We start from the raw sequence: 22,104 nt of genomic DNA, 5'->3' as shown, positions 1-22,104 counted from the left end.
GGCGACGTACTCCATTGCTCCTGAGGCCGAAGCCTCCAAGGTCTCAGCAGGTCACCATCGGGCGGGACCCGAGGGCTCCCCTCAGCCCAGCACTCCCGAGGTCGTCCCCTCGGGTGCCTCACCAGCCGCGCCCTGCGCTGGTTGCCGCGTCCCACGCTTCGGCCGGCTCCGTCTGGACTTCGATGCGCTCCGCAAGAGGAAAGGGTCTCCAAGCTGCAGCAGTAATGCCTTCCGGCCATTGAAGCAGAGGAAGTATATCGCCATAGACGAGTGAGTACCTTATCTTTGTAATTTCTCGAGTGCTGCTTCCCCTCCTGACGGTGGCTTCTCAGGGTCCCTTCTACTAAGGCCGCGAGGTCTCCCGAGAAGCAACCTCCTCCTGCCTCGAATCCCCCACTGACCTTGAGCGCCCCAGGCCGGCTTGCCGCCCCTGCCGCGAGGACGGCCGGAGAGGCAGACACGCTAGCTTGGCGCCTCGAGCCCGCGCCTTTGCCGTCTCTCCTTCATGGCCTCGCCTGGGGTGCGGCAAGCGTGCCAAGGGCTCCTCCTCTGGTTATGGACGGTAGCTGGATGGCTTCGATCCTGGCTTCTTCCCTGAGCAACAGGCCTCAACCCATCCGGGCCCCCGCCGAAGCCCGGTCGGCGACCCGGGAGGCGCCAGCCCCTAGCCCCCTGCTGAAAGGGGGTGAGCCGCTTCAGATCCCGTCAGCAACCCCCGCGGTGGAGGACGGACCCGGTCGCGCGCTTAAGTTTGCGCACGAGCGGGGTGTCGTCCGCCACGAGCTCTTTCAGGAGACGATGGGCGCGATGAGCCGGCTCGGCGAAGAACTCGTGGATGTTGACGCGCGCCTTGAAGCCGAGGGTCTTCGGCTAGTGGAGGAGTGGCATCAAGTGAAGGTGGCTATCAACTTCAGGCGCCTTCAGCGTGAGCATGCTAATGCGAAGGCCGGGGCATCCCTAGCAACCTCGCACGAGGCTAGCGCCCGAGCCTTGGAGGAGGCCAGGGAAGCAGACTGTCGCCGCACGATCGCCGAGGAGCGCATGTAGGAGCTCCTGGCCTTGAGCGCCTCCTTGGAGCAGCAGGTGGAGGCGCGCAAAGTTGCCTTAGCGTCGATGAAGGGTGCTCCGTCCGACGAGGAGGAGATCTTGAGGCGTGAGGAAGCACTGCTGCTGGAGGCCACAGAGCGCAGCCTCGAGCTCGAGCGGTTGGAGACGAGGGAGCGCCAGGTCGCCCAAGCAGAGGATGCCGTTGGTGCACGCGAGGCCAAGGCTCAGGAGGAGGTCGACCGCCGGGTGGCCAAGGCCCGCGTAGTCCTTGTTGGTAGGTTCGACTTGAAGCTGAAGCTCATGGAAGCCGAAGCTGTGGGCAGGACTTCTGCCCTCAGGTCAGGGCTGGCTGAGGCGGAACAGCGCGAGAAAGCCGCCGCAGCCACCCTGGTCTCAGTGCAGGCTGAGCTGGCCTCCGCCCGTGCCGAGCTGCTTTCTCTTCAGCAACCGGTCGCCAGCGCCGAGTCCTTCGCGCAGCAGAGCAGGGAGGAAGCGCTTCGACGGCAGACGCTGGAGCGCGTGCACGCCCCCATGCTCCAAGGCCTTAGGATCAGAGCCAACGTGGCGCTGGGCACCATCTGCAACGAACATGCCCCTCATCCCCACGCGAACGATTATGCCAGTCACCTCCGCTTTTTCACCGATGTGGTGACACGCCTGGAGAATCGATCCGAGAGGGCTCGCGAGCTTGTTGAAGAGAGGAGCCATGGCCTGCTCGGGCGCGTGTTCTCCCGCGTCTTCAGCCACCTCCAGAACATCTACCCCGACTTCGATTTTGACGCCACCATTGCCCCTGTACCCGAGGCCATCCGGGGCGACCTGGCGCGCTGGGTGGAAGACAATGTGGATGCTCTAGTCAGGGCCTTCACCTCCGAGGACGACGCGGTGGTGGTCACGGCGGATGAAGGTGACGTGGTCGACGATGGTGAGGGCGGCGCCGGCGATGGTGGCGGTGATGCCAGCGACGGTGACAGCGATGCCAACGACGCGTCTGAGAGCGACCCGGAGGACGCAGTGAGCGACATGTCCGATTGAGCCCGTGCTTCCTTGTCGTTGACCCTACATGCGAAAGCTCGGGCACGGCCCTGGAAGTTGTATGAGCATTTTGAGAGGGGGAGCCCCTCATGTAAACAGATTACTGCTTCTACTCCTTAGGCCAAGCTGGAGAAGTGTTTTCATGAGCCCGCGAGTTCCGCCACGAGCTTGCCGCTGTAATTTACCTTAGTCAGGACAAGGTCCGAACCGGCTCGTGAGGTCGTGAGCTTCTGAGGAGCCTGCCAATCCGTTCGAGAAGGCCTTGCGAGAAGCAAGCGCTAGCCATGGCAGGATGTGCGCGCAGCGTGCATGCACCGCGCCCAGCCCCCGCTCGCGAGGGGGAGGCAGCAGGTGCGAACTCCGAATCAAGGCAAGGAACCAGATCGCAAGAAATCGCACGAACGAGAAAGACACCCCCCGCGCATACCAATGAAAATTCAACTTCAAACTTAAATCCAAGCCAGAAAACAGGGCTACAGAAAAGAGGTTAAAAGCAAATGGCCGCGTCTGGCGCCTAGTCTAGTATTCTGGTCTTCCACCAGCGCGGAGCATGGCGCCTTCACTAGGACATGGGCGGGAGCCCCCGAGGCCCGAGGGCGGCTCTCTGGAGACTCCGGGGTGTGTACAGCCCCACTCATTATTACGTGAGTGTCATAAGAGGAGACCTTCACAGGCGCAAGCCTTGCTTCATATCGCCAGACAAGGGCCCCGCCTTGCGCCGCCCTCGACCACCGTTGGGGCATCCGGAAACCAGGACGATGCCAAGGGACAAAGGGGACGCTAGCGGTGCCTTCAGCAACCATGGGTCCTCTGCCGGGGGGAAGGCTCACCAGCGCCTCACCGGCAGAGGGCCTACCTCCAGGCGACGCCCTGCTCCGCGGGGTGTGAGGAGGGGCCTTGCTCCCGGCTCTTTCCTTGCAGCCCCCAGTGCGCTCCCCCCTGGTGGAAGGGGGGCTGTCGTGCTAGGGCCGTCGTCCACCGCTGTGACCTGATCCACTTGCGACCCATGGTTAGCGTAAGCCTGCTCCTGAGAGATTAGCGGTACCCTGTAGCTGTTGTCGCCGGCATGGTCGACGAGGCTCTCTGGTGGCTCCTGGAAGGCCTCAGCTTCTAGCGCCTCCTCTTCCCAGCCCGGCTCGAGGAACGAGCCATGATCATCCTCCGGCGTGTACTCCTGGTCCATCATGCGGGGCACGTAGGCCTCCGAGGCCATCACCCTGAAAACCTCGCCGAAGTGCCCCGCGCTCCACGTCGTCCGGCCCTGCGTGCCGCCCTGAGGATGGTAGGGCGGCATCCTGCCGGGGCTGTGGGTGGCAACGCTCGTGCATGCGCCCGTCGGAGGTGGCACGGGCGCGATTGAGTGTCCGGCGCCGCTGGCCGCGCCGATGTCGATGAAACCTCCTGGCGCGCCCGGGGCGCATGGGCACGGCGAGGCCCGTCGTGCGACCCAGCCGCAGCCTGAGGCGTGAGCGAGGAGCGGAAAGGCGGCGCTCCCCTGGCTGCAGCGTCCAACAGCTCGGCGACGCGCTCCAGTAGTGCATCTCGGCCGCTCTCCATCAGTCGGCATCGCAGCAGCTCCCGCGCCACTGTGAGCGCGGCCCTCATGTTCACTTGTTCCCGTCAGGTGTGCGGCACCGTCGCTGCAGTGTAGCTTGAGGCCCTTGCGGCGGCTCGCGCGCGCCGCGGAGTGAGGGTGGACGGCACCGGACCGCGCCGCCCGCGCCCCGCAGCGTTTGGCGGTGCGCGTGCCGCCTGGAGCATGGGGTTGAGGTCTTCTTGGGCGGACGACGTTGCCCGGGCTGGCCAGGCTGCCCAGTGGTCAGCGTCAGCCCTCTGGTCACCGGTCATCGGCACTGTAGAGTACTGGCGGGTCCGCTGATGGAAGAGAGGCTTTGGCGCACCCCTACCTGGCGCGCCAAATGTCGGATTTCAGGTTCCGGCAAACCCTTGAGGTTCGAACACTGGGGTGCGCACGAAGATCTCTCTCTCCCTAGCTCGCTCTCGCAACGATCGCAAGGCCTAGCTCGATGAACCCAAAGAACAAGAGACACAAGAGTTTATACTGGTTCGGGCCACCGATGTGGTGTAATACCCTACTCCAGTGTGGTGTGGTGGATTGCCTCTTGGGCTGAGGATGAACAGTTACAGGGGAAGAATAGCCTCCTGAGGAGAGGTGCTCTTGTGCTTGGTGAACTTGTGTGTGTGTGTGAGTGGTCCGACTGATCCGTTCGATCCGTCCCCCCCCCTCCTACTGTGGTGGCTAGTCCTATTTATAGAGGCCCTGGTCCTCTTCCCAAATATTGAGCGGGAAGGGATGCCACAGCGGCCAAATTCGAAGGGAGACAACTAGTACAAGCTATCCTGACTAAAGGTGGTCTTTGCCTGCCAAAGGCTCTGGTGGTGATGCTGTCTTGGGCTCCACGGTGATCTCCGTCCTGTCGTCCTGCTGGTCTTGGTCTTGTTGCACCGATATGGAAACCTTTGCCTGATGCCTCGGGACTCCTCGCCTGTGATTGCCTCTTTAGCACCAAAGAGGAAACGAGGACACTGCGCGCGCTGGCATGCGCCTGGCGCCCGCCTGGCCACGATCGTCATGGCTTGCGTCACAGGAACCTCGCGAGGTGCCCCTTGCCTTGATCTCTCCGCCCCTCGTGAGCCAGCCTGGTGAGGCCTCCCCCGAGGAGGTCTTGCATCGTCCGCCTCATGAGCCTTGGCCCCTAGCAAGGGTCTTCAGTGTTTGCTGGTGAAGATGGGTCGTACAGGGCCGCTGGTGGAGCCACGCCGTGGGCCGCAGACAGGCAAGTCACGGGACCCCCGTTCCTAGGATGCCGACAAGTCCCTTTCCTTATAAATACACACAGCGCATGGTCATTATCTCTTCTTCCACCTCGCTCAAACCCTAGTGCCTCCGCTAGTTCGCATCGACGTCGGAGACGAAGCGCTTAGCTGCCGCGACTTCTTCGACACCGTCCTCACGCCGGCCGCGGACCTCGTCCTCTCCGCCGCCGCCGTAGGTGTCTTCCGCCGCCAAGTTAGGGCACGGGAGATTGAACTGCTCAGCTTCTAACTCTGCCTCGTCTAGCAGTTCGTCAGCGGTAATTAAATCCCACTTTTTACTACCTTTTCGATCCGTCAAATCCATCCACTTCAACCAAAAGTGGTTTCTATACTTACAAATTTGGATCCGTCTTTATCTGCATCTCATATCATGCTAAGAATATTCACTTATGCTTCATAACTAGTTAGATTCCTCAATTGTACTTATTCATGGATTCGTACAAATCTAGAACCAACTCTCTTCAAATAAGTGAATGTCTTCGCTCTATGAGGTCAATGTCTTCAAAATGATTTATCTTTAAAATCTTCTGAGAATGCATATGACCTCTTCCCCTTCCCTCGCACCTCTAATGCTATCACAGGTACATGTCCGTGGGAGAATCCCTTGGTTCTCATAGTCCGCATTCATTTGCAGAGTTCTTACAGCATCATATTCACTCCCCCGAAGCCAGTTCTTGTCTGACCAGTAGACGGAAGCCTTCCACTGTTCTGAAGCCAATCAGTTTGAATATCATGGCCATAGAAAAGTCTGCTAGGAAAGGTGGCAGGCAGCGCAGAGGCAACACAGCTCTAGATCTGCCTCCGGATCTGCATGAATTGTACAAGATTGATCCAGAGGAGAACTACAATCAGTGCAAGACCCGAATCCAATGGATTCGAAGATATTGGGCAGAACAGTGGTTCAAGTATAACTTCGTCACTGCCGAATATGCTGAGAAGAACGCCATCAAGCGCCCATGGGGCGATATACTATACAAGAATCTGCAGCCAAAGTTGAAGCCTGAAGCTATTGTCCAAGGCTTCTACCCATGCATGGTCTGTGGACCGAAGCCTGAGAATGCCGACCCATCATCCAAGTTATGGTGTCGTGAAGACAATCTCTTCAAGCGCAACTATCAGTTTGCCAAAGAGTCAGCTGCCAAGAACAAAAGGGACTTTGGACTCAACTTCAATCCTGGTTCATCTGCTCCAAGGCAGGATGGCACTCGCGAAGCCAATCCGAATGTCATCGGCCCCTTCACTAGCTTCGATGGGCTCCTCTCCCACATTGCTGCTCAGAGGGCCACTGTTGAGCAATCAGCTGATGACGCAGACTCTGAAGATGCGTCTGCTCCACCGAAGCAAAAGAAAAAGAAGTCAAAAGCTTCAAAGCCCTCTGCCACACCTAAGGCTTCGACTGTGAAGCCGCTGAATACTGCACCTCCTGAACCCAGTGTGAAGTCTGAAGATTTGTCTCGTGTCTCCAAGAAGACCGAGAAGACCAAGCAGCCCAAGAAGACTTCTGGGCATGAACTGACTCCAGCTGCCGTTCTGCGCAACGAGGAAGACACCATTGATCTGTCAAGTCATGAAGATCTTGGTGATGAAGCACTTGAGATGCTGATCAAGAGCAAGCAAGAGGCGGAGATCTTCCACGATCTGCCCCTCTTTGATGTTGATATTTCGAACAACTTCATTGATGAGTGGTTTGATGACCAGAGCATCAGTATTGATGATCTTCAGCTGCCTGTGGACATAAGCGTCATGTTTCACGGAGCCATTGCTAATGAGTTGGCCTTGGCTCAGAAAATCATCGAGCTCAAGAACAAGATTGACTATGAGAAGGCGCATTTCAGGAAGAAAATGGCCAAGCTCAATGTGGCCGATGTGCAGATCTTCAAGAAGATGCTGCATGATCTTAAGGAAGAATTCCACAAGAAGCGTGAGGAAGCCAAAGGCTCACGAGAGCGCATGAAGTACTTTGCGCAGAAATGCGTCCAAGCCCACAATGAAGCTGAAAAGTGAAAGGCTCTTGGGTGTCCTGGCATCGATCCCAGGATGGCTGCCAAGCAAAAGAAGAAGTCCGCTGTGACCCAAACTGAAGCACCAAGGCAGGAAGAACCTCGCATTGTCCTCCCTGCCAGTATGACTGGCTCAAAGCCTAAGATCACCACAGCAGCTTCAGAGCTGAAGAAAACAAGGGAAGCCGAAGCCGAAGCCAGGAAGCGCAAGCACAAAGACGCTTCTGATGATGCTCCATCCAAGAAGAAATTAAAGACAAAGTCTTCAAAGAAAGATCGAGCTGCAGCTCCTGAGCCCCTCATTATTGAACCTATTTTTGTTGCTCTACCTACCTCAACCAACCGTGAGCGTCGTCTTGTGATCCATGAGCCTGCTTCCACAGAGGCTCCAGAAAGTGAAGAAGTTCCAGCTGCTGACCTCAACATAGCTGAAGACATTGGTCATGAAGGCAATGTTGATGATGATGTAGTCCTTCCTCAGCTCGAGCCCCAGTCAGTATCATTGCCTGCTCCAACAAGCAGTGAACTTATCAGCATTGGTCGTCCATTGACGCCAATCACTCAGGATGACTCATGGGCCGAGCACCCACAGCAAGACACCCCAGTACATGATGGGACTCCAAGAACACCACCACCTCAAGTTACCACTCCGGTGCTTGACAACGGCAATTACATGGTACAGACCTCTCCCTCAGCAAAGGCGTCGCTCGCATTTCGCAGGCTTCGCAAAGGCCCCAGGTCACCATGTCGAGCATTCCGGAAGGGGAAGTGCAACAAAGCTCAGTCGCACGTCAAGTGTTTCCTGAAGCCACCCCTACTGCGAATGTCTCTGAGTCTGAAGCCAAAGTCGCTGAAGACATTCTGGCTGCATCAGCCGATGAAGATAATGAAGAAGAAAGAGAAGAAGAAAGAGTTGCCACACCCGCAGCTACTGATCAAGTCATTCTCGAGGAGAATGTGATCGTGCCCGACCCTCCAGTCCTTGAACAGATGGAGGTTGAAAACACTGAGGCTGCCACCAACAACGTCATTGAAGCCAATGACACTGTCATGGCTGAAGACAATGTGGAGCCTGAAGCTAATGTGGATACTGAAGTCACCATGACGCCTATAATATCGGATGGCACCGTTCCTCCTCCAAGGCCTCACACCATGGAACAGGCCTACAATCGTGGTCAGCTTGTCACAGTTAGATGGCCTATTTTGGTTCCTCCAACTACTCCCGGACCACAGTATGACTATCATGTGGAGCAAAGGCCTCAAGTTCAGAAGCCCAAGCCTAGGCTACCAAGGCTTCCAGGTGCTGCAACTTCACAGGGTTCTTTCAGCGTGCATAGCTTTAGAGAGCACAATACCTTCTTTGACAGCACCAAGAATCCTTATTCGAAGCCAAAGATCTCCTCCGACAGATTCTGGAGTTATCAGCAGCGAAGCTATTACTCGTGGATCCTCTACAACCAAGAGCGGATCTTTCCACATATGCGTCTGGATTGTGAAGCTATAGCTGGGCTGCCTTGTCTTGAAGAAGCTCTTGACTGCTTTAGGGATGTTGGTCTTCTGCCATTTGTGACTGACAAAGAACACTGGAATGAAGAGCTTCTGCTGCATTTCTATGCCACACTTCATATTCGCGGCTACAATAGGGATCCGAAGACATGGATCCTTGAGTGGATGTCAGGTGATGTACATCACGAAGCCAAAGCTCAAGACATTATCGAGCTTACTTCCCTGCCCACTCCAGGTGAGTTATACGAACCTGGTTGTCAGCGTCATAGAGATGAACTGCAGAGTATCTTTCAAAGGCCAGAACCAAACATGAGTCAGATGCTCAGTATGATGAAGCCATTGCCTCAAGATGCCGAATACCCAAAGGAGTTCTTTGTGAAGGACCTCGACTACTTGCCACGTACAGTATACCATATTCTGAGGCGTACTCTATGGCCGATCAAGGGACATTCTGCTAAGCTAAACTTGAAGGAGCCATGAAGACTTTGGTATTCTACATTATCAATGGCATCAGATTCAATACCCAGGATTTCTTCATCAGACAACTTGCTGCTTCTGGGATTGATCTGTTTGGCCTGAAGTTCTATGCTCCATGGGTGATGCGCCTGATCAAGCTTCATTCCACCATTGACTATCAGCCCTCAGCGCGCAAGCACATTGTTTTTCTGCCTGAGGTTGATCTGTCCATTGAAGCCATCTACCACGAGCCTGCCAAGAAGCCCCTACATCTTCAGAATGCTGAACATCAAAGCTTCACGCAACCAATCGAAGGAATTCTTGTCCCCAATGCTGCAACCCCCGCTTATCCTATGGCTGGAAATATGAGAGTGCCACATCGTGCCAACACTGAAGCCACTGCAAGTACGATTGCCCAAAGGCCTCGGAAGCATTCTCGTGTACTCAATGACTGAGAGCTTCTTGTGGCATTGCATCAGAAGCAGGATAAGCATCATGACTGGCTAAAGCGTCAGATGCAGAGTCTCTTGGTGGATGTCAATCGCATTCGCAACTTGGCCACCAAGAACTCGTTTGTTGCTCATGAAGCCTGTCGGCGGTCCTGGAAGAGCCTCACAATGCTCTGTCCTGAAGACGATCTTCGAGAAGATGGCTTCACAGAGAATTTCAAGTTTGATTCCAGGCCTCCATAAAATGCAAGCTGGCGTCGCACGCCGTCTATTGAAGACTCTGAACATTCGTCTTCGGCTACAATAGTTGTTGCGAGATTCATCGATGAAGAAGACGACGCCACTTCACCGACAATGGCTGCATTGCATCTCGACACTACGCCAGGCCCGTCTGCACCACCAAACTCCAACGACGACCCTGATCCATCATCTACTCCAACTGGGAACGAGTAGATACTCTATGTCTTCAAACCTTTTTGGTCATTACTGACAAAAGGGGGAGAAGCATATGAGTTGATAGTCTTCAAGCGGGTCCTTATGGGTGGTTGCATTATTTTTTGCTAAGTCTTTACAACTCTCGTCTTTTGAAACAATTTGGTTCTTTGAGTTGTAACACTTAAAATCGATGGTCGTCTGCTACTTTTTCTGCTACCTTGTGATGCGATGATAAATTTCGCATGAAGCCATTCTGCAGACGTCCATTTTTCATTGTGCATGTCATTATCTTCGTTATCTCGTTATATGCATGATGAATTGTCTTCATAGGTTGAAGAGGATCTCCACAAAGTAAAACCTGCCATGTGCATTTGCATTCAAAAGCAAACTACTGATATGCACATCTTCAGGGGGAGCCTTTTTGCTACTTATGAAGACAATACCTTAATTCTTAATTTTCACATACTTTTATCCCCGTTGAAAACTTCAACCAGTTTGTCATCAATCACCAAAAAGGGGGAGATTGTCAGTGCATCTAGTGCCACCCCTAGTTGGTTTTGGAGTATTGACGACAAACTTGGTTGAGGGACTAATGTGTTTGTGAGAATTGCAGGATAACACAGGTAGTAGTCCCTTATTGATTCGGTTTACCTACCAGAGATGACCCCTAAAAATGTGTGAAGACATTGAAGACAATGGTGGTCTGTGAAGATATTCACAGTGAAGATTATGACATGAGAAGATATTCACATGAAGACTATGGAGTGCGAAGACATATTTGTTTCGTAGTTTCCCTTTCTTCTTTGTTGAGTCATAGGAACCACCGCACTGTTAAGTGGGGTCCAAGTGAACAAAGTCAGAGTGACTGGTGTGATGCTCAACCAAATCCTATGTCTTCGAGCGAAGACAATGAGAGCAAATCTTATCCAGAGCTAGATGAGTCATCTTTACTTGTAGCCCAAGTCAAGCTGCCGCATGTGTTTGAAATCTGACTGTTGGACACGTGTCAGTTCCTTAGTGACCCAGGGTCATTTCGGACAAATCAGGTCGGGTTGCCTCCTGGCTATAAATAGCCCACCCCCTACACCATAAATTGGTGGCTGCTCAGAGTTAGTGCACGGCTTTTGTCGTTTGAGAGCAACCCACCTCCGAAGCATTTGAGAGAGAGACCCTTGCGAGGACAAAGCCCAAAACACCCAGAGCCAAAGAGTGTTAGGCATCACTGAAGTCTTTTTGTCCGTGAAGGTTTGGAAGTCTACCTTGAAGACTTACCAGAGTGATTGGGCGAGGACTAAGTGTTCTTAGCTCAAGGGGAATAAGGTGAAGACGCGGTCTTCTGAGTTAAATCTCAGCCTCCCTAACCAGACGTACAGTTGTCACAACAACTGGAACTAGTCTACCAAATCCTTGTCTTCACCAAGCAACTGGTTCTATCCTTCACTTCCCTTTACTTTACAGTTTGTCTTCGTGAAGTCATTGCCTGCTTGCATGATCTGATTGTCTTCACTGTGTGAAGACTGGTTGTTGTTTGGCTTCATACTATCTTCCATCCTGATCCATACTACCTAGCTGCTGATAGTCTTCGTGCTTTCACTTCATTGCTTACTTGACTATGGCTTGTATAGTGTAGTCTACCTTCCGCTGCATATCAATAGGTTCATTTCTACTGTTTGCCTTCAAAGCCCCCGTGTTTTGAAGACTTCCATAAAATCGCCTATTCACCCCCCTCTAGTCGATAACTAGCACTTTCATATATCAAGAAATTATGAATGACATAGCACCCGCAGACTCTGTTGGAAAAGGCAGTGCCTAGGAGCCGCTTAGGCACGCCTAGGCGCTAGGCAATGGCCAAACGCCTCGCCTTGGGCATAAATGGAGGTCTAGGTAGGGCAAGCAAGGAATTGCCTACCCAAGCAAGAAATCATGCCACATACTGCACTGATATGCCAAACGGGTTATATTCCAATGGTAGTAGACGGCAATTAACTTATTTATATGCCCTAAACTAATATCAACACCCATATAATAATCACAAATACACTACAAGTAAAAACTATATTACCGCCTAGGCCACGCCTAGGGCGCTTAGGCACCGCCTAGGCACTAGGCGAAGGCCAACCGCCTCGCTTACGCCTACCGCTTTTACCAACCTTGCCCGCAGAGATAGAAGACATAGATGTTACTATTAAACTAGCTAATAGAGGCACTATATCACCAATTGGGATTGTTAGATATGTTGAAGTCTTGTGTGGGAAAATAAAATACCCTACTGGTTTTCTTGTTTTTGGTTCCCCACAACATGACTTTTGTCCCATTATCTTTGGTAGACCTTTCTTGAACACCGTTAATGCTAGAATAGATTGTGAGAAACAAACTGTCGGTGTTAGTTTTGGTGATGAATCTCATGAGTTTAATTTTTCCAAGTTTAGTAGAAAGCTTCATGAAAAAGAATTGCCTAGTAAAGATGAATTAATTGGTCTTGCTTCTATTGCTACACCACCTACTGATCCACTAGAACAATATTTGCTAGACCATGAAAATGATTTACATATGCATGAAAGAAATGAAATGGATAAGATTTTCTTTGAACAACGTCCTCTGCTTAAACACAATTGGCCTATTGAAACTCTAGGAGGCCCTCCTCCACCTAAAGGTGATCCTGTGTTTGAATTAAACAATTGCAAGACACTTTGAAGTATGCTTATCTTGATGAAAAGAAGATATATCATGTTATTATTAGTGCTAACCTTTCAGAACATGAAGAAGAAAGATTATTGGAAGTTCTAAGGAAGCACCGAGATGCTATTGGATATACTCTTAATGATTTAAAGGGCATTAGTCCCACTCTTTGTCAGCACAAGATTAACATGGAACCTGATGCTAAACCCATTGTTGATCACCAACGTCGGTTAAATACGAAGATGAAAGAAGTGGTAAGAACGGAAATATTAAAACTTCTGGAAGCGGGTATAATCTATCCTATAGCTGATAGTAGATGGGTAAGTCCCGTTCATTGTGTCCCTAAGAAAGGAGGTATAACTGTTGTCCCTAATGATAAGAATGAACTCATTCCACAAAGAATTGTTAAAGGCTATAGAATGGTAATTGATTTTAGAAAACTAAACAAAGCAACTAGAAAAGATCATTACCCACTGCCTTTTCTTGATCAAATGCTTGAAAGATTATCTAAGCACGCACATTTTTGCTTCCGTGATGGATACTCTGGTTTTTCACAAATACCTGTTTCTCAACCTGATCAAGAAAAGACCACTTTTACTTGTCCCTTTGGAACCTATGCTTATAGATGTGTGCCTTTCGGTTTATGTAATGCACCTGCTACCTTTCAAAGGTGTATGACTGCTATATTCTCTGACTTTTGTGAAAAGATTGTTGAGGTTTTCATGGACGATTTCTCTATTTATGGGAAGTCTTTTGATGATTGTTTAAGCAATCTTGGTCGAGTTTTGCAGAGATGTGAACAAACAAATCTTGTCTTGAATTGGGAGAAATGCCACTTTTTGGTTAATGAAGGTATTGTCTTGGGTCATAAGATTTCTGAGAAGGGCATTGAAGTGGACAAGGCTAAGGATGATGCAATTGAGAAAAATGCCATGTCTTAAGGATATCAAAGGTATTCGTAGTTTCCTTGGTCATGCTGGTTTCTATAGGAGATTTATCAAGGACTTTTCTAAAATTTCTAGGCCTCTTACAAATCTTTTGCAAAAGGATATTCCTTTTGTTTTTGATGATGATTGTTTAGAAGCTTCTGAAACACTCAAGAAAGCCTTAATTTCTGCACCTATTGTTCAACCACCTGATTGGAACTTGCCTTTTGAAATTATGTGTGATGCTAGTGATTATGTTATTGGTGCTGTTCTAGGACAAAGAGTTGATAAGAAACTGAATGTTATTCATTATGCTAGTAAAACTCTAGACAGTGCTCAAAGAAATTATGCTACTACTGAAAAAGAATTCTTAGCAATGGTGTTTGCTTGTGATAAATTTAGACCTTATATTATTGATTCTAAAGTAACTGTTCACACAGACCATGCTGCTATTAAATATCTTATGGAAAAGAAAGATGCTAAACCTAGACTTATTCGATGGGTTCTCTTGTTACAAGAATTTGATTTACATATCACTGATAGGAAAGGAGCTGAGAACCCCATAGCTGATAATTTGTCTAGGCTTGAAAATGTGCCTGATGACCCACTACCTATTGATGATAGTTTTCCTGATGAGCAGTTAGCTACAATAAATGTTGCTCATAGTACTCCTTGGTATGCTGCCTATGCTAATTACATTGTTGCTAAATATTTAGCACCTAGCTTTACATACCAACAAAAGAAAAAGTTCTTCTATGATTTAAGACACTACTTTTGGGATGACCCACATCTTTATAAAGAAGGAGTAGATGGTATTATTAGACATTGTGTGCCTGAGCATGAACAGGGACAAATCCTACGGAAATGTCACTCTGAAGCTTATGGAGGGCATCATGCTGGAGATAGAACTGCTCACAAGGTATTGCAATCTGGATTTTATTCGCCTACTCTCTTCAAGGATGCCCGTAAGTTCGTCTTATCTTGTGATGAATGTCAAAGAATATGTAATATCGGCAAGCGCTAAAGAAATGCCTATGAATTATTCACTTGTTGTTGAACCATTTGATGTTTGGGGATTTGATTACATGGGACCTTTTCCTTCCTCTAATGGGTATACACATATTTTGGTTGTTGTGGATTATGTTACTAAATGGATAGAAGCTATTCCAACCAGTAGTGCTGATCACAACACCTCTATTAAAATGCTTAAGGAAGTTATTTTCCCAAGGTTTGGAGTCCCTAGATATTTAATGACTGATGGTGGTTCACACTTTATTCATGGTGCTTTTCGTAAAATGCTTGCCAAGTATGATGTTAACCATAGAATTGCATCACCTTATCATCCTCAGTCTAGTGGTCAAGTTGAACTTAGCAATAGAGAAATAAAATTAATTTTGCAAGAGACAGTCAATAGGTCGAGGAAGAATTGGTCTAAGAAATTAGATGATGCACTTTGGGCTTATAGAACAGAATATGAAAATCCTATGGGTATGTCTCCTTATAAAATAGTTTATGGAAAGGCTTGTCATTTGCCTCTTGAATTAGAACATAAAGCATATTGGGCAATCAAAGAACTCAATTATGATTTCAAACTTGCTGGGGAAAAGAGGTTATTTGATATTAGTTCATTAGATGAATGGAGAACCCAAGCTTATGAAAATGCAAAATTATTTAAAGAAAAAGTTAAAAGATGGCATGACAAGAATCCAAAAGCGTGAGTTTAAAGTTGGAGAATATGTTCTTTTGTACAACTCTCATTTTAGATTCTTTGCAGGAAAACTCCTCTCAAAATGGGAAGGCCCATATGTTATCGAGGAGGTTTATCGGTCTGGAGCCATCAAGATAAATAATGCCGAAGGTACTAACCCGAAGGTTGTCAATGGGCAACGAATAAAACATTATATCTCAGGTACGCCCATTAATGTTGAAAGTAATATTATCCAAACTTTGACACCGAAAGAACACATAAAAGAGTCCTTCCGGAACACTCCAGAATCATGGAAATAAGGAGGTACTTGATACGTAAGTAAACGGACTCCAAAAAATCCGCAAAAATATTTTTTATCAGTTTTGGAATATTTAAAAATTTAGGAAATAAAGAAACTTCCAGGAAGCGTACCCTGGTGGGCACAAGACACCAGGGCGCGCCAGGCTTGCCTGGCGCCCCCAGGTGGGTTGTGCCCACCTGGGACACCTTCCGGACTCCGTTTTTCTACAGCTTGCTTGTCCCCCAAGATAAAAAAATCTCTATATACTTCCCGAACCTGTTAACCACCGTATCGTGAAGAAATCCTCTGTTCTCTTTTCCTTGCTGCTTTTTATCAGATCCCATCTACCATGGGTGCTTCAAGCTCCTCCAAGGACAAGTTCTTCAAGAACGTCATCAACCCATATCTGCGATGCATGGGTGCAGCACCCTCAGGTCATTGAGATGCATGAGGGGGTGCTTTACCTTCGCGATGTGCGCTGTCCCAAGGGGACGGGAACTGTGGAGGCCAGGCTCAAAGCTATGGAACAAGATGTCTTCCGGCGCAAGGGGATGGTGGAGCGTGGACTCCATGCCAATCACCTCATGATCACGGACCACTCCCGTGATCTCAAGGTGGATGGCAAGCCCATGAAGGACATCGTCTTCACCCTCAATGAGCAAATCAACTTCCTCCAAAACCAGATCTATGATCTCCAAAACCAAGTCTTTGAATATGAGGCGAGGTTTAAAAGTATGAGTTTCGCTGCTAGTTGCAGGACCCGTGAGACTCACTCCTCCTCTTATGATGGTGGACCACTGCCATGGAAACCCGAGGACAAGATCTCTTCTTCATCACCACCACCTTCTTCTTCACCACTAAAGGAGAATTGAGTATCAGGTATGGGCACTCCCCTTGGCTTCCGCCAAGCTTGGGGGAGGTGCCCCGGTATCGTATCACCCCACTATCTTATTACCACTTATTTTAGTTCGATCTTTTGCTTTAGATGAATAAAAGTTTAGTTCGATCCTTTCTTTTCGAGAGTTTTGCTTAGTGAACTATCCTTGTAATCGTGTGCGAGATATATAATAAAGTTAGTTTGAGTTTTTGCTTTCTTTACTTTCATGTTACAATAAAGAGAAAGAAATTAAATAAAAGAAAGGAAATAAATCAAGAAGATCATATACTAATCTTATGGTAGGTGATGACACCACATAAGGAAAAGTATAAGTAGAAAATTTTATTTGAGATTGACAAACATAGCATTAGTCAATGATGCAACTCATGAAAGAATTAATAAGGGAAGAGAAGATTCACATATAACTATACTATCCTAGAAATGTTTTGTGATTGTGAGCCCTCATCAAAATATTATATGCCAAAATTGTTGACGTTGGACAAGGAAGACAACTTAATGATTTATGTTTGTTTATATTCACATAGAAGTCATATTGTCATAGATCCTTCAACATGTGGTGCTTGCCCCTATCTTTGCTAGCCAAAAATTCCGCACTAAGTAGAGATACTACTTGTGCATCCAAAAACCCTTAAACCCAAATCTTATTTTCAAGTGTCCACCATACCTACCTAGGGATTGAGCAAGATCCCTCAAGTAAGTTGTCATCGATGCAAGAAGGCAATAAAAATTGCTTCTAAATGTGTGAGATCATTTAGTGTAAGAGAAATGAGCGTTGCACGAACTTGTGATGGTGAAGAATGAAAGCGACAGACTGCATAATAAAGGTCGCTATCACAAGGGGCAATGTAACGTGACGTTCTTTTGCACGAAGGGGTTGAGCATACAAACAAATAAGCGCATGGCAACCTCTGCTTCCCTCTGCGAAGGGCCTATCTTTTACTTTTATGTATTTACTTTTATGCAAAGAGTCAAAGTTTTCCTTCAATTCCTTTTTATTTTTCTCCTTTGGCAAGCATCATGTGGTGAGGAAAGATCTAGGCACATATGTCCAGTTGAATATAGATAGCATGAGTTATTATTGTTGACGTCACCCTTGAGGTGAATACGTTGGGAGGCAAAACTATAAGCCCCTATCTTTCTACGTGTCCGGTTGAAACGTTTTGATCATGTGTACGCGGTGAGTGTTAGCAATCATAGAAGACTATATGATGGTTGAGTATGTGGACTTGCCTAAAGGCTCCGATATATGACCCTTCGTGAAAATATGATGAATTGTAGTTGCAAAGTTGACTTCGATTGTGTGATGAATTGTCACTTATTCATGAGAAGTCTATGATAAAAGTCTTATGTTTAAATTTGTTGCTGTTATAATAATTCACATGATGCTTCTATGTTCGTATTTTGTTTTTATCGACACCTCTCTCTCAAAGCATGTGGACATGTTTTTCGATTTCTGTTTTCGCTTGAGGACAAGCGAGGTCTAAGCTTGGGGGAGTTGATACGTCCATTTTGCATCATGTTTTCTTACTGTTATTTATGATGTTTTTATGAATAATAATGCGTTTTGGAGTAATTCTAATGCCTTTTCTCTCATAATTTGCAAGGTACACACCAAGAGGGAGAATTCCGGCAGCTGGAAATCTGGACCTGAAAAAGCTACGTCAAGCTACCTATTCTGCACAACTCCAAACAAGCTGAAACTTCACGGAGAATTTTTATGGAATATTTGAAGAATATTGGAGCAAATAACTACCACAGGGGGCCCACCAGGTGGGCACAACCCACCTGGGCGCGCCAGGGAGCCCAGGCGCGCTCTGGTGGGTTGTGCTCACCCAGGCCCACCTCCGGTGCCTATCTTCTGGTATATAAGTCATTTTGACCTAGAAAAAATAAGGAGAAGACTTTCGGGACAGAGCGCCGCCGTCTCGAGGCGGAACTTGGGCAGGAGCACTTTTGCCCTCCGGCGGAGCGACTCCGGCGGGGGAAGTTCCCTCCCGGAGGGGGAAATCATCGTCATCATCATCACCAACAACTCTCTCATCTTGGGAAGGGCAATCTTCATCAACATCTTCAACAGCACCATCTCATCTCAAACCCTAGTTCATCTCTTGTGTTCAATCTTGTTACCGGAACTATAGATTGGTGCTTGTGGGTGACTAGTAGTGTTGATTACATCTTGTAGTTGATTACTATATGGTTTATTTGGTGGAAGATTATATGTTCAGATCCAATATGCTATTTAATACCCCTCTGATCTTGAGCATGATTATCATTTGTGAGTAGTTACTTTTGTTCTTGAGGTCACGGGAGAAATCATGTTGCAAGTAATCATGTGAACTTGATACATGTTCGATATTTTGATAGTATGTATGTTGTGATTCCCTTAGTGGTGTCATGTGAATGTCGACTACATGACTCTTCACCATATTTGGGCCTAAGGGAATGCATTGTGGAGTAGCAATTAGATGATGGGTTGCGAGAGTGACAGAAGCTTAAACCCCAGTTTATGCGCTATTCCGTAAGGGACCGATTGGATCCAAAAGTTTAATGCTATGGTTAGAATTTATTCTTAATACTTTTCTCGTAGTTGCGGATGCTTGCGGGAGGGTTAATCATAAGTAGGAGGTTTGTTCAGGTAAGAACAACACCTAAGTACCACCCACATATCAAATTATCAAAGTAGCAAACACAAATCGAACCAACATGATGAAAGTGACTAGATGAAATTTCCGTGTACCCTCAAGAACGCTTTGCTTATCATAAGAGACCGTTTTGGCATGTCCTTTGCCTCAAAAGGATTGGGCTACCTTGCTGCACTTTTGTTACTACTATCGTTACTTGCTCGTTACAAATTATCTTGCTACCAAACTACTCCACTACTTACAATTTCAGCACTTGCAGATATTACCTTACTGAAAACTACTTGTCATTTCCTTCTGCTCCTCGTTGGGTTCGACACTCTTACTTATCGAAAAGAGCTACAATTGATCCCCTATACTTGTGGGTCGTCACCCAGCAACTGCGGAGGCCCGATATCTCCACGCCTGCCAGCAGCCACAGACCAAGCCATGTCGGGCAAATCAAGTTCAAGAGCGGATAGACCCGAGACCCCATGCCATCGTTGCCGCCAATGCAGCAGCACCGGATGGTGCCCACACCACCCCCACCGCCAACGAGCAGAGCAGTCGCCGTAACTTCGCCGCACCTCACCGCCAACAGCTTCTTCGGAAGAACAACTCCGTTGTTAGGGAGAAGAGAAGTGGCACCGAGGAGAGGCCCTGGCGCCACCGGCACTGGCCAGGCTTCGCCCGACAGTGACCCTCGACGAGGAGGGACGCATGTGTCGGGAGGGGAGGGGTAACGGGTCGTTTGGTGGTGAGACAGAACCGTGTTTTTTTTCTAATCTTGGGACGCTGAATCTTTCCATTGGAACGGGAACAATGATTGAATCTTGTGTGACCCAGCACCGCGAATTGGCGGATTCTGGTGCACCTCCCGTTGGTCGACAGCAAATCCACTTGCCATTCATCAGTGACACCCATGGAATCCGCCCTTGTGTGCATAGCGCTAATTGGGTACGGTTCGTCGCCACACACAATGACACAAACTCACACAACAAGACACAAACATGCCAGTGAAAACTGAAAACGATCGCAAGCTCTCTTCAATCAGGAAAATAAAAGAAAATAAAATATTATTGGCAGTAGTAAAACTGAAGATAGGGACCTGCAGTTTTGGAAGCAAGCAGAGCACACACAAACCAAACCAAACCAACGATGACATCAGTGGAGTGCGAGAGGGGGAGCCCAGCCCTGCCCGGCCCTTCTTTAAGATCACCACCCGCCCCCATTGCCCTCTCCCACACCCCCCGCTCTCTCACTCCTCTCGTCATCCTCGTCTTCTTCTCGCCCGGTGACACCCGCTCCCTCTCATTCACCAGCTAGCTTGAGCTTGCTTGCTCTTCTCTGCTGCAAGCCGCTGATCGGTTCTCTCCGGGAGGGAAGCGTCGGGATTTGGCTGTTCTGTCAGGCTGGCTCTTGAAATGTTCAGATCGAAGGTCCAGGAGATGATCCTTAGGAGGAGGTCCAGGTCCATGAACGGCGCCGGCTGCGGGCAGCACGCCGGAGGCAACCTGTCCACGGCCCCCTGCGACGGTGGAGGCGGCAAGGGTGCTGCTGTTCGTGCGCCGTCGTTCGCGGCGCCGAGGCTGCTGCACTCGTCGTCGCTCCCGGCCGGCGGCCGCGCCGCGGTCGTCATCGGGAGCCCCGCGCGGGATCCGGAGACGATGTCCGCCTACGCCATGAGCCCGACCTCCGTGCTTGACGCGTCGGTGGCCTTCGGTTCGCCCGGCCCGGCGGTGGACGCCGGGGGGAGCAAGCGCCGGCCGTGGTGCGACGGGTGCGCGGGGCCGCACGGGCTCGCCGACGTGCTGGACTGCGCCCACGAGGCGCAGCGGAGGAAGAACGTTCTCCGGGGCGCCGTGAGGGCGCAGGCGCCGGCCCTGGTGCGGTCGTCCTCCCTGGACCGGCGCGTGGAATTCGGCGTCAAGAACAAGAGCTCGTGGCTGCCGCTGCGCTCCGCCCGCGCGGGGGCGGCTGAGGCCGAGGAGGACGGGCCGTCGTCCGAGGACTACACCTGCGTCATCTCCCGCGGGCCCAACCCGAGGACCGTGCACATCTTCGGCGACCGCGTCGTGGAGGGCGACCGCGTGGCAGAGAGCCCGCCGCCGGCGCCGGCGCGCCAGGGCAGAGGCTTCCTCAGCCTGTGACGCCATGACATGCCATGCCCGCCACCGATAGTAGTACTACCTCCGTCCATGATGCGTGCGTGCGTGCTCCGGTAAAGTAGCAAGTCTTGTTGATGCTGTCAGTATTTTGTTCTTGGATCGATCGATCTCGATGAGATGATCAGGTAGATGCCTCCTCGATCAGATGATCAAACGGATTGGGTTTTGTCTGTACTGTAATATAGGAATTCTATCTCTTTGCTGCTGCAACATGTTTGTACCAGAGCAAGATCACATCCGAACATGTAAAATCAGTAGCTTATGAATGAATTGATCGTTGAAAACGCACTGAATTTCTTGGTTGCCACTTGCCAGCGCTTGTGATCAGGAGGATAGTATAGTAGCTTCTGAATGACATGAACGTTAAAAATGCACTGAATTTCTCGAGCCCTGGCCAGAGTCTGCGATGAGAATCTTGGAACCATTTCCCATGAAGCTACTCCTACTAGTTGCGATCAATCAAGCCAGAGCCAGGCCACTCCTCTACTCTACTCTACCTCACCTAGCCTTGCTGCATCTCCAATAATTGGTGGTTTCTTGAGCAGCAGTAGCAGAAAATAAGTAGGGCCAGGGCCATGGGCCATGGCAATGATTGATGTCCCCTGCGCCGGGCCCTGGCATGGCCACTCGAGAGGCTTGAGAGCACGGTGGTGCCTTGTCCTAGTCAGGGGCCCGGATTTGGCATACGGTTGCAGCGAACCACTGCGGCGGTGGGCCCCGCCTCCTCTCGTCTCATCTGATCCGATCCGATCGCCTCCCCCTCTCCTCTGGACTTGTGTTTCAGTTTCTTTTTCGTGACGCCGATGGAATTGATGCCCACTCCGCCTCCCCATCACATATTTTTTCTTTCTTGGTTTCTTTCTGCTGATGAATGCACTCTTGCTATGAATCGGCTGATGGGGACCGTGGTGGGCATCTAATGAGTTCTTCTTAGCCCACTTTCTCGCAGGGCAGATAGATAGATCAAGTGGGTTGTGAAGAACAAATTTATACAGTATGTGATGATCAATGACAGCGAGAGTTAGGGCAAGTGGACAGGGAGTTTAGAGGATTTTAGCTTC

At 49.5% G+C, this 22,104-nt stretch overlaps 1 protein-coding gene across 1 annotated transcript; it reads left to right on the top strand.

The window, feature by feature from the left end:
• Positions 1 to 20,014: 20,014 nt before the first annotated feature.
• Positions 20,015 to 21,336, top strand: LOC109786489 (uncharacterized). Its single transcript, XM_020345061.4, has one exon. It carries the CDS (start codon positions 20,300 to 20,302, stop codon positions 21,023 to 21,025), a length of 726 nt encoding a protein of 241 aa, XP_020200650.1. The 5' UTR covers positions 20,015 to 20,299; the 3' UTR covers positions 21,026 to 21,336.
• Positions 21,337 to 22,104: the final 768 nt, after the last annotated feature.

This window comes from Aegilops tauschii, chromosome 5 (genome assembly GCF_002575655.3).
Source record: "Aegilops tauschii subsp. strangulata cultivar AL8/78 chromosome 5, Aet v6.0, whole genome shotgun sequence".
Taxonomy (NCBI): domain Eukaryota; kingdom Viridiplantae; phylum Streptophyta; class Magnoliopsida; order Poales; family Poaceae; genus Aegilops; species Aegilops tauschii.
The sequence above is the reverse complement of the archived record's forward strand: the minus strand, read 5'-3'. Positions and strand labels throughout refer to the sequence as shown.

Bases quoted from the DNA above. Each gene is read 5' to 3' on its own strand.
- LOC109786489 (XM_020345061.4), top strand. From the start codon at position 20,300: ATGTTCAGATCGAAGGTCCAGGAGATGATCCTTAGGAGGAGGTCCAGG.